At 35.4% G+C, this 13160-nt stretch overlaps 1 protein-coding gene across 3 annotated transcripts in view; it reads left to right on the forward strand.

The window, feature by feature from the left end:
* Positions 1-11023, forward strand: part of LOC127435193 (sodium-coupled neutral amino acid transporter 4-like) — a 40524-nt gene extending 29501 nt beyond the window's left edge. For all 3 annotated transcript variants that reach the window (XM_051688460.1, XM_051688461.1, XM_051688459.1), the window contains exons 14-16: positions 6617-6761; positions 6869-6966; positions 7202-11023. In XM_051688460.1, coding sequence (XP_051544420.1) covers positions 6617-6761; positions 6869-6966; positions 7202-7306 — 348 coding nt within the window. In that variant the 3' untranslated portion in view covers positions 7307-11023. The remainder of the gene's footprint in view (positions 1-6616; positions 6762-6868; positions 6967-7201) is intronic.
* Positions 11024-13160: the final 2137 nt, after the last annotated feature.

The raw sequence follows: 13160 nt of genomic DNA on the forward strand, positions 1-13160 counted from the left end.
AAAAAATTCTGGAAAAAAGCAGCTTAAACCTTATGCTAAATATCTCCGTAAATAAGTCATATGGGTTTGGAACGTCATGATGATGAATAAATTATGACTGAATTATATTTTTGGGTGAACTATTATTTAATATTCAAACTATTCCTTTAATACACCAATATTGGAAATGTAGTTGCTCGTGTCTACTAATGCTAGTTTGCATTGTATGACAAAATAATAAAGTAATTATAATAATTTTTAATATTAAATAGAAATAAAATAAATATTTATAATATGTATTGTTTGTAATTAATTTTTTTTATATATTAAAATAATTAATCATTATATTTGTGATTGCTTTATAATACATTTAAATATTATACCTTGTAATTACATTTTTTATTTTGACAATTTTTAAGAGAACTATCCCTTTAAGCCAGACACTTAACCACAAGAGTGAGCGTGTATTATGTAAAGCAGTGTATACTTAAAGGGGTGTGACGCCATCAAATGCTTGTGCTTACATGCGTGCCACACCCTCTTACATCCGACGTGTACGATCCCATTCCACACCTCTGTACGCCTGTAAATGGCTGTTAGTTTGTGCTCTATTCATGTTAGTCACTCTGCAGGCATGTAGCTGAGGTGCTTGGGTTAAAAAGTGGCGGCATGATTCATGAGGTCAGCATAGCCAGAGTTGAAAGGTCATGTCAGGGCCTGTAAGGGTCAACGAGGTCCAGTCACATGATTAGTGCTGGTGGTTTAGTCCGGTTTGTGTCTGTTATAACAGCATGATAATTTACACCTCACCGAGAGGAACTCGACAGCTCCGTACAAGAGAAATAACAGCTGTTTTATTACTGAGGTTACAACCTGTATTTTTGTGTACCACGTTTTAACCCCTTTGTTTATCTGCAAGATGTCAACAGTTGTAGTTGTTGATCAGTTTTTGTGTTTGATGACTGATCTGATTGGGTTATTGGTCACTTCTTCTAAGGAACCATTTTTAGGAAGCTACTTAAGGGAAACGAGCATGCACAGCTACTCGCTACTCATCAAAATGTTTACAGTCAGTCAAGAATCAGTTTTTATTCTTAAACTTAATCTTAAACATGTTATATAGGTTTTTAGTTGTTTACCTGTTTTTAAACAGGAGTATTTGGATATTTGAAAATAGCCATATATGCTAGCATGATGTCAAAAAACAAACGCATCACATTAAACTGAAACTGTCCTTTTGAAAAGGTAGTTAGCTGCGCTACAAGCAAATAACAGAACATAGCTAACTGCATTGAAGCTATTTAAGGGGGCTATATCTTTTAAATATTTGTCAGATTATATAAATTGTGAAGTGTTTCATTTCTGCGCCTCTAGCGGCACCAAATCGACACGCATAGTATATAAAAGAGTATATACAATTGAAGTCAGAAGTTTACATACACATTAGTCAAATACATTTAAACTCAGTTTTTCACAATTCCTGATATTTAATTGTAGAAAACATTCCCTGTCTTAGGTCAGTTAGGATCACTACTTTATTTTAAGAATGTGAAATGTCAGAATAATAGTAGAGAGAATGATTTATTTCAGCTTTTATTTCTTTCATCACATTCCCAGTGGGTCAGTAGTTTACATACACTTTGTTAGTATTTGGTAGCATTGCCTTTAAATTGTTTAACTTGGGTCAGATGTTTTGGGTATCCTTCCACAAGCTTCTCACAATAAGTTGCTGGAATTTTGTCCCATTCCTCCAGACAGAACTGATGTAACTGAGTCAGGTTTGTAGGCCTCCTTGCTCGCACACGCTTTTTCAGTTCTGCCCACAAATGTTCTGTCGGATTGAGGTCAGGGCTTTGTGATGGCCACTCCAAAACCTTGACTTTATTGTCCTTAAGCCATTTTGCCACAACTTTGGAGGTATGCTTGGGGTCATTGTCCATTTGGAAGACCCATTTGCGACTGAGTTTTAACTTCCTGGATGATGTCTTGAGATGTTGCTTCGATATATCCACATCATTTTCCTTCCTCATGATGTCATATATTTTGTGAAGTGCACCAGTCCCTCCTGCAGCAAAGCACTCCCACAACATGATGCTGCCACCCCCATGCTTCACGGTTGGGATGGTGTTCTTCGGCTTGCAAGCCTCACCCTTTTTACTCCAAACATAACGATGGTCATTATGGCCAAACAGTTCAATTCTTGTTTCATCAGACCAGATGACATTTCTCCAAAAGTAAGATCTTTGTCCCCATGTGCACTTGTAAACTGTAGTCTGGCTTTTTTATGGCAGTTTTGGAGCAGTGGCTTCTTCCTTGCTGAGCAGCCTTTCAGGTTATGTCGATATAGGACTCGTTTTACTGTGGATATAGATACTTGTGTACCTGTTTCCTCCAGCATCTTCACAAGGTCCTTTGCTGTTGTTCTGGGATTGATTTGCACTTTTTGCCCCAAACTATGTTCATCTCTAGGAGACAGAATAGCGTCTCCTTCCTGAGCGGTGTGATGGCTGTGTGGTCACATGGTGTTTATACTTGCGTACTATTGTTTGTACAGATGAACGTGGTAACTTCAGGCATTTGGAAATTGCTCCCAAGGATGAACCAGACTTGTGGAGGTCCACAATTTTTTTTTCTGAGCTCTTCGCTGATTTCTTTTGATTTTCCCATGATGTCAAGCAAAGAGGCACTGAGTTTGAAGGTAGGCCTTAAAATAAATCCACAGGTACAACTCCAATTCAGTACACCTCCTATTAGAAGCTAATTGTCTAATGGCTTAACATCATTTTCTGGAATTTTCCAAGCTGCTTAAAGGCACAGTTAACTTAGTGGATGTAAACGTCTGTCACACTGTAATTGTGATATAGTCAATTAAAAGTGAAACAATCTGTCTGTAAACAATTGTTGGATAAATTACTCATGTCATGCACAAAGTAGATGTCTTAAACGACTTGCCAAAACTATAGTTTGCTAATATTAAATCTGTGGAGTAGTTAAAAAATTAGTTTTAATGACTTCAACTTAAGTGTATGTAAACTTCTTATGTCAACTGTATCAGATTAGCATGCTACTATACTATATTTACTTTTTCAGCCGTGTCTACATATTGCAAAAATAGTAAAAGTAGCGTGGTAGTATGTTATTTCTAAACATAACAAATGGTTGTATTCGAACAGGTTTCCTAAACACTCCCTCTGTCTGTTATTGGTTGGACAAATGGATTATTCCGCCCCCAAACTCACGCCATTGGTTAAGGTCAAACAGTGCAATTTGAACCAATAGACTATCTGAACTATTCAGTTCACAATAACTAATCTGACTTCCCATCACTACTTAAAACAATGTTATAAGAGTGCAATAGCATGTCAAAAAACAGCAGTATAGGCTAGCATTTGATGCGCTACACCACTACAAAACATTTACTTGTTTTGAAAACAGCTTGAGCTACTGTCATGTTTAAATGTAGTTAAGTTAGTAATGTTGCTAATTTTGGTTACTGGTAGTTATTCCCAATAATGTTAAAAATGACGTGTTTCTTTAAACCGAAGAGATGTGGCTGTCCGCCACGGTTCTCGTCCTTACGGTGACTCTTGGACAAGAGTCATTAGTGCAGGTCATGGGTAAAATGTCACACATTCAATCCTGTGTTTGGTGCAGGACTTCAGAAGCTCTCGCTGGTAGATGTCGAATACTTTTGAGGGTGAACAGAAATGTTGCACCCCGGTGATGGCCAGAAACATCGGCTTTATTTAAGCGTTCTGGCAAAGGGGCCACAAACCAGTGTCTTTTTGTGAAAAGACTGTCTAATCAAAGAGAGACAGACGATTATGCAACACTGTCGTTCTTTTTATGGAATCCGTCTGCTGTCCAGTTATTTTTAACGATGCATTATGAGGTGTCATTCTAGATATAAAAGTTACTGCAGTTACTGGCAAACTTGGTGTTGAAATATTATCTTTTAAATTTCTTTCTCTCACTTGTTTGTCCTGAAATTCCTACACTAACACTAACATATGTTAGTCATTTACATATAGATGACCAGACATGAGCTAAAAGCTACAAAACTCTTTTAAAAAGATCTCATTTTGTATTTTTCTATCCTTTGAGGTGCATCTGATATCTGTTGGACTAATATTTGATCCTATAGAACTTTACAGGAAAGTTAAGACGCACTTAATGCGATCTGTACCTCACTTTTGCAATAGATTTGAGAGTGATGCACATCAAACTCTGTCAGTCATACTGTTACTTCCTGCTGCTGGCTGATGCAACTGTGGCTCACGATTACACTGTTAATCCCGTCTGATGCCCCGCCCTAAACCCTGCATTGTGTGTATGTGTAGTGAACTTTCCCCTAGTATGCTCTAGTTCTCAGGATCTGAGCGGATCAGTTCAGGTCCTGTGACCTGCACAGATCATTCACTCATGCAGCTTACCTGCTCCGGCTCATACAGCACTGCACCGTTCACAACATTACTGTGTGTAGGTTTATTTAACTATAGTTTGTGGACAAAATTTACCTCAGCTGTGAGCTAAATCTGACAAAACATCCTTATGTTTTAACTTGTGTAACATTAAATGCAAAGGCGAAAAATGCAGCAATATGAAATAAATTATGAAGACAATCCACATAAGATCAGAGAGCTTTTCTAACCCTTTTAGAAAAATATCACTGTCAAAATATTAATAACTACTATTTTGAACAACACAAAATAGGTACCGTTTTAAAGCTTAGAAGCTCTACTTTCTAATGCATGCAGACATTATGACCAAAACTGAAAAAGTGCTTTGAAAATTGCAGACAAATCAGAGGTGTTCCGATTTGATCATTTGTAATAATTCTGCACTGCACATATTATTGTAATCTGTAAAAACATCAAACTGATCGAATAGCCATGTGTCATATGTTGTTGCAAAGCTCTCAAAGAGTAGAATACAACCAGCCTATTTGTTTTACTCACAGAAGAATCTAGTGAGTAATAGCTAAGTATATGTCTTTGACATACAGTACATGGTGTTGCCTATATGGCTCATTTTCACTTATAACTTCATGAAAAATAAACTGAATATAAAACAATCACATACCATTACTTTGAGGTGGTGATTATCTTTCAAACGAGCCCACACACAAGATAATCGGATGCATAGATCATTAGATATAACACACGAAGCACAATGTGCACAGCACATAATGTGCTATCTGACTAAAAAGGTGTAAGCCTTCCTGGATCAGATGACTTCATCGGAAATTATGTCATATGTTGTCCAGCTTCATGTAATGCTAAACCAATCGTATTAGGATTCAGACCGCTGCAACCAGAAGTGGAAGTCATCCAAATATGGGCAGAGAGGATTGTTCACTGTAATTATATATGGCCACCAGAAGATGGCACCAAGTACATGAAACAGACTCAATGATGACTCAAATGGCACAGAATGAAACAGAATGAGATCTCATTACTCATGCCTACATGCTTTGGAGAGAGAACATGCCTTTAGTCAATGTTGTGTTTGCATGTGTAATTAGGTTTTATGTGCTATTATTATGTTTTATTTGTTTGGAGAGGCTTTTGGACACTTGGAGACGTTTTTGTACACATAGATAAGTTATTTTTGTAATGTTCATTTTTTATTTCTTTGTTGTATCAAAACAAAATTTTACTCAGTTACAGGTGACATGATTGGGAACAAAAGTTGTGATTTTCTTAGACTGAAAGTCCATACCAAAAACATAGCCCTCCTTTTTTTTTTTTTTTTTTTTTTTTTGTTAAGTTATAAGACTTTCATTATGTGTATGCTACTGAAACAGGAAATCTTTAAAAACATCCTCAGATCTTAAATGGGATGCAAGGCAGTGATGCAGCAATATCATTTACATAAGAGAACCAATATTTATTTTTTTATTTTTGTTTTTCAGTTTTTAAAGCATTTGATGCAAATGAATTACACATCCTCACAGCTGGTTTAGAAGTTACTTCAGCATTTAATGTCGGTGGCCAAAACAACTTTCTGTGCTTTAGTGGCACCAGTTTCTCTGGTTCTGGTAACTGCAACGGCTTTGGACACATGATCTATAGCTTATATTTTATTGGTCAGGGCATTTCATCGTCTGCCGAAATGTCAGGCATGTCTACATATGACCAAGACATTTTCTTGACAGGTTTTGTGGGAATCACACAGGCATTTAATTACTTTATATAAAACAATAGAAGTCTATGGAAAGTCCTTGTGTAGATAGCTAAGTTAATGGATGTGTGCTGCAGTGCTTGCCAACATTATTAGTTCTCAATGTCCTTTTGAATAGTAAGGAATGCAATTAAATTGAAATATAAAATTGCATTCATAAAGGAAGTTGTTTTCTTTTCATTTGTTCTGAATTATCTGTAAAGCCACTGGCCTGAATTCTGGAAAATAATGTAGTTTTATTGTAGACTGATGCTGCTGCATTTGTGTTTGGCAGCTTCAGCATTTTCTGGTGCAATCTCAAGGATTTTGTGCAAACTCAAGGTTAAGGGTTTCTCAATTTCACTTCGGTCTGTAACTTATCCCGCACATATTTTTGCTAATATTGTGCACGCTGTTTTGGAACAGTGTAAAATGCTATTCTGGTCTAACCGAATGCTTGTTTGTGTGTTTGCAGATTCGTTCGTCAGTCATCACGCTGTGTTTCTCAGGGAAAACGTTCAGCTGGATCAGACACTTCATCATCGCCGCTGCTATACTGGCATTTAATAACCTGCTCGTGATTTTCGTCCCCACCATCAGGGACATCTTTGGCTTCATCGGTCAGTAGATTCCTTATAAAATGGTTGTTAGTGGATGTGGTGTTCTGCCTCTGAGAGGAGAATAAAAACTTAAGCATGCACAATAATTGTTTCTCATCTTCCTTTAGGTTCGTCTGCTGCCACAATGCTCATCTTTATTCTTCCGGCAGCGTTTTACCTGCGACTGGTTAAGAGTATACCACTCAAATCACCACAGAAAATATCAGTGAGTTCAAAGAACATGTGCGTGATTAATTTGTAATGATTTTGTCACCAATATGGTAAATATCTCAGTTTATTTGGCTTGTTTTAGTTAGTAAAATGACTTGAAATGGTTCAGCCCGTATTACAATGGTCAAAAGTCCCGTCAGATGCATGTTTTTTTTTATTTTTTAATTAGCATGTATTTCCTGTGTAACCACTCAGTGTGAACCTCACATATGATCTCTCTGCGTACACAGGCGGCCATTTTTCTGGTGGTGGGAATCATCTTCATGATCGGCAGTTTGTCTCTCATCACATTAGACTGGATCCACAACCCTCCCGGCTCTAAAGGTGCTCACTAAACAGTTGGCGCTCAGAAGGTGCTGAAACTGAAGCCCCCTCTCCATCACGAGAACATGGACGTTCAGTTTGGATTGAACCCTCTGACTCCACCTCTCCCTCTCTCTCTTTGTAAAGCTCTAGTTTGTTGTTTTAAGTTCTCATTTATGTTTTCTCAAAACGCACATCAATCTGTTCACGGGTCTCAGATAGACGTGAAAGCGAATTCACGGGGGAGAAAGACAGCAGTAACCAGTGGAGCTCTGTCATAATGACGTGGCTCTCCCACAGATAGAGATGTTTAAAGAGCCCATGAAATCAAAACTGGAGTTTTGTCTGAGATCTTTGATCATCTATATGCTAGTGTACGCCTAAAAGTTAACTTTCAACTGACAGATGCATTTCAAATTTGCATTTCGGAGGAAATGAAGCGAAGATATTGATGACGTCATCTTGCCATCAGGGGCGTAACCAAGCCACTGGTTATAATATGTATAGTTTGTTTTGGGCCGAATTTTGGAGAAAAAAAACATTTCAAAACTGCAACACTAGGCATATACGGTTGCAATATTTCACCACTTTATTAGACAGTAAGTGGAAGTTAGAGTTAGGTTAGGTTTCACAACACATTTCAACACACTAAAGTATATGAAAAAGTATTTATTAAAAAGCAGTAAGGCTAAAATTCGTGCACAGTTAAGAAATTCGGACTATCTAAAACGAATGAGTACTATCGACCGATAGTGGATTTTGCCGAAACTGATAACCAAGGTGGTGTAAAAAGGCAGATAACCGATTAATCGGCTGATAGTTTAAAAAAAAAAATCGATATACAGAATGAAACATTTCTTAGTCTTTCCTTACTATGACAGGAACAGACGTTGAAGCTATTACAGTTCAAATACAAATTGGTGTATTTGCAATCATATCGTTGAGCTTTTTTCCTTTTTGTGACTAGCAAGACTGTTTTTTTTTTTTCGCTGAAACTGTTGTTGTGATAGTTCAATTGTCAGCTATTGCTATGTGTAGTTTTTAAAGCATATTTATTGAATATTAGATATTATTTAATTGCTTGAAACAAATGTTGCAGTTATGCTACACTGGGTCTTTGAGGGTTAAAAGGGGTTGAGCCCTTTAAAATGTCCTGCCTAAACTTCCTGTTTCAGTAGGAAACACTAAAACACTCAAAACTGCGTTTGTTTCATGGGGTCTTTAAAACAGAGAGAGAGAGAGAGAGTTTGGGCCGAATGATTAATCGAATGAAAAGCACTTTTTCGAGATGTCAACAATACATTTTCATACTCATGTTTGAATTCATTAGGCAACATTAGTCATTGTGTTGCTTTCTTTCTGTTAGTTATTTTCAAAAGGATAGCTCACTCAGAACTGAGTAAACGATGACTATTTCTTTTGCATTACCATTTTTTAATCACATTTCCTCTATGTGAGGGAAAAGGTCCAGTTATCACATTTTTGTACCAAAACGAAGAATTTGAGCATACAGCCTGGTCCACTTAAGATGTAGTTTTTCTCTCGAATGGTTGCATAAAACCAGAACGGCGTAGTTGGACAGTCTACGTGATAATGATACCTTTTTAATAGAGGATTTATAATCTATGAGCCCAGTGAGTGAACTCACTTTTATAGCTTTTTTTTATTACAAATGTCTCAACAGCAGTGATTAGCTTACAAAAGAGTTTTGATAACATTTGAACCACATTATGCCACGCCAAATGGGCAGTGCAATGAACACACAATACCTGCTGACTCATTATATCAAATCAAGTCATCACGCACAAGCCCTGACCTGATACGGCCTTCAGATCGCTCGCTTGAAATCAGGCCTTATTATACCTGTTCCGAGATCAACCCGGATTGTATTTTAGATGCGAGATTTGTGCCTTCGCCATCTTCCTGTGCTGTATCCGACTACACTGCCTTGCTGGAGAAAAATACGTTTACAGAACTGAACGTTTACGGACAGTCGCACCTGTTTCTACATTGTGTGCTCAAACAGGTCCAGCCAAAGTGGACGATATTTAAAGATCCTTTGCCGATCTGCTTACTCATAAAGCAAATATTTCAAATGAAATGGTATGATATTTTTGCATGTTTTAAATCACAAACATGGTCTTTTTGGACATTTGTATATGGTTTGTAAATAGTCTGGAAGGGACGACGCATCAAATGTTCACCTGTAGAGTTTTAGTGTTATATTTTAGATGTTGGTGTATGTTTCTGCCATCATGCCTTTTTTTTTTTTTTTATTGTAAATTTGTAGAAAAGTCATTGTATTTCTATTGTACCTCCTTGATGGTTTTTATGCAGAAAAATTGAGTTGTGGTTTTTTTTTTTTTTTTTGGAAAGGGGGGGGTTGTATGTTACTTGATTTGTTAGCAGCTGAAATGGTTCTTGAGGCTCCCAGAGGCTCGCGTATGGCTCACGAGGAAAAACGAGGCTCATAGTTCCTCCTGTGATTCATGTCAAATGGAATTTCCGTAATTTAGAGATTCTACATCCTGGAACTCAAAAATTATTTGTTTTAGTGGCAACACTCAAAAGCCAACATTCTATTTTTGTAGCAACCTCAACAAAATTCGGTTTGATTTAAAATAAAATAAAAAGGCATTTCAAACAGAATTGTGTAGCGTTTGCTACCAATCTATCTTTAAAACTGCCTTTTTGATTGTGAGATGTCAAGAGGTTTGGTAAAATTCAGTCTCTAAATTTCTGTTTTCCAATTAGTCGGAAACTCTAAATTACGGTAAGTCCGACATGATGTGAACGCAGAATTATTTCATGTCTCTGAATCAGAGCTACAGACGATACATCAGACGAATGTTCGGCCATTTGAAATATATGTCATGTTTTTGAAAACCATTGTTTTGTCTTCCACTGTTTACCTCTGCAAACTGCATATTGGACTTTTGTACATTGTACAATATACAGTATATACATGTTTGTAAATGTCAGTTTTACATGTGTTTTAAAGTCAACATGAAAACCCCGATTTATTTTCTTAATTAACATTTCTGGAGTAATTGTTTATGTTACAAAAAAATAAAATATCTTCGGAATCTCTCATCAAAATATTATGACTTGCTCCGCCCCCAAACAACTTTGCTTTTTGGATGACATCACGAAGGCCTCTTATTTTTAAGCCCCACCCCTCTAACCACCCGACTTCATTCTGGTATGTTACACCCACTTTTTACAACCCAATCAATTCCAAGTGGATAAAATCCCCCTATGTATTTTTTCATTCAGAAATACATCACATGGCTTGCAAACCTCATTTCATGTTGATTTTAAGCGTGTTTTTGTGCTCCTGAACACAACGCTCGGTCTGTACGCTGGTTTGTCTTGCAGCTCTTTGTCTGTAGCTTCCTTCAGGGATAATGTGCAGGAAGTTTATCGATTCCTCATTCAAACTGTGCTCTGAACGTACAAAATGTAAATGTTGTTTTCATTTGTTTGGTGATATGAAATGAACTCCGTATCCAGTATTTTTAGCTGAAATATGTAGAGTTGTGAGAAATTAGGTTAAACCTCGTCCACTCACAAACTGCCTTACTGCACCCTTAAACATCCAAAATGTTGACCCACCATCCGCCAATCAGCTGCAGCCTCCTGTCGGATCAACCAATCACAAGATGATTTGTCACATCATGGGAGGATATTTGTATCACTGAAGCTGTTTCCATATTATGTAACATGAAAAATAAAGAAATGTGAAATAATGTCTGTCTTTGTGTATTTCTCGAAGGTTAACTGCCATAGAAGTTCTGTTACAATGGTGATGTGAAGATGATAGAAAACAGAGATAAAGAATTTTTTATGAGATCAGAAATATATATATATATATATATATATATATATATATATACACAACTAATATATATATATATATATATATATATATATATATATATATACACACACAACTAATATATATATATATATATACACAACTAATATATATATATATATATATATACACACACAACTAATATATATACATATATATACACAACTAATATATATATATATATATATATATATATATATATATATACACACACAACTAATATATATACATATATACACACAACTAATATATATACATATATATACACAACTAATATATATACATATATATACACAACTAATATATATATATATATATACACAACTAATATATATATATATATATATACACAACTAATATATATACATATATATACACAACTAATATATATATATATATATATATACATATATATACACAACTAATATATATATATATATATATATACACAACTAATATATATATATATATATACACAACTAATATATATACATATATATACACAACTAATATATATATATATATATATATACACAACTAATATATATACATATATATACACACAACTAATATATATACATATATATACACAACTAATATATATATATATATATATATACACAACTATATATATATATATATACACAACTAATATATATACATATATATACACAACTAATATATATACATATATATACACAACTAATATATATACATATATATACACAACTAATATATATATATATATATACACAACTAATATATATATATATATATATATATATATATATATATATATATATACACACACAACTAATATATATACATATATACACACAACTAATATATATACATATATATACACAACTAATATATATACATATATATACACAACTAATATATATATATATATATACACAACTAATATATATATATATATATATATACATATATATATATATATATATATATATATATACACATACATGCAGGAGTGCAATATAACACTACTGTGTCATGTACTTCAAACATACCTACATACCTACATACCACAACACACGTGACCCAGAGTTCATGTTTAATGCAGCACTGTTTGTCTGTTTACAGTCTGAAAGATTTAACCTTTCATTCACAACACATGCTGTAAGAACATAGGTGACAGACTGTGTGTGTATGTCAGGATGCAGGTCACAGTCTCGGCATGAATCGTGTCAACAGCTGGTTACATAAGACAAGCACATCTGGATGATCTGATCCTCTCTCTCTGCCCTGCTTTAAGGACAGGCAGCTAATATCCAGCATTACTGTATGATATCACTGTACATCAGAATACTCTTCATTTGAGTCTGTGTGATTTTATGTTAAGATGATGTTTTCATGTTGGTATTGCGGTGCCCTTTTTACGCCATACATAGTGCTGCGTGTTCTTCCCAAACAATTCAACCTTAGTTTCATCAGTCCACAAAACATTTTCCCAGTAGTGTTGTGGAGTGTCAAGATGGTCTTTGGCAAACTTCAAGTGTGCAGCAATGTTTTGTTGGAAAGCAGCAGCTTCCTTCGTGATGTCCTGCCATGGACACCATACCTGTTTAATGTTTTCAGTATAGTAGACTCATGAACAGAGATGTTAACCAGTTCCAATGATTCCTTCAAGTCTTTATCTGTCACTCTAGGGTTCTTTTTGACCTCTTTGAGCATTCTGCGGTGTGTCCTTTGAGTCATCTTGGCTGGACAGCCACTTCTAGTGAGAGTACCTATAGTAATAAATCATCTCCATTTATAGACAATTTGTCTAACAGTGGACAGATGAATATCTAAGCTCTTCCAGATAACTTTGTAACCCTTTCCTGCTTTATGCAAAGCAACAATTCTTGATCGTAGGTCTTCTGAGATCTCTTTTTTGCAAGGCATGGTCCATGTCAGCAGATGCTTCTTGCGAATAACAAACTCAAAATGTTTGAGTGCTTTTTATAAGTCAAAGTAGCTCTAACCCACACCTCCAATCTCGT

The sequence above is a fragment of the Myxocyprinus asiaticus genome, chromosome 45 (assembly GCF_019703515.2).
Source record: "Myxocyprinus asiaticus isolate MX2 ecotype Aquarium Trade chromosome 45, UBuf_Myxa_2, whole genome shotgun sequence".
Lineage (NCBI taxonomy): Eukaryota > Metazoa > Chordata > Actinopteri > Cypriniformes > Catostomidae > Myxocyprinus > Myxocyprinus asiaticus.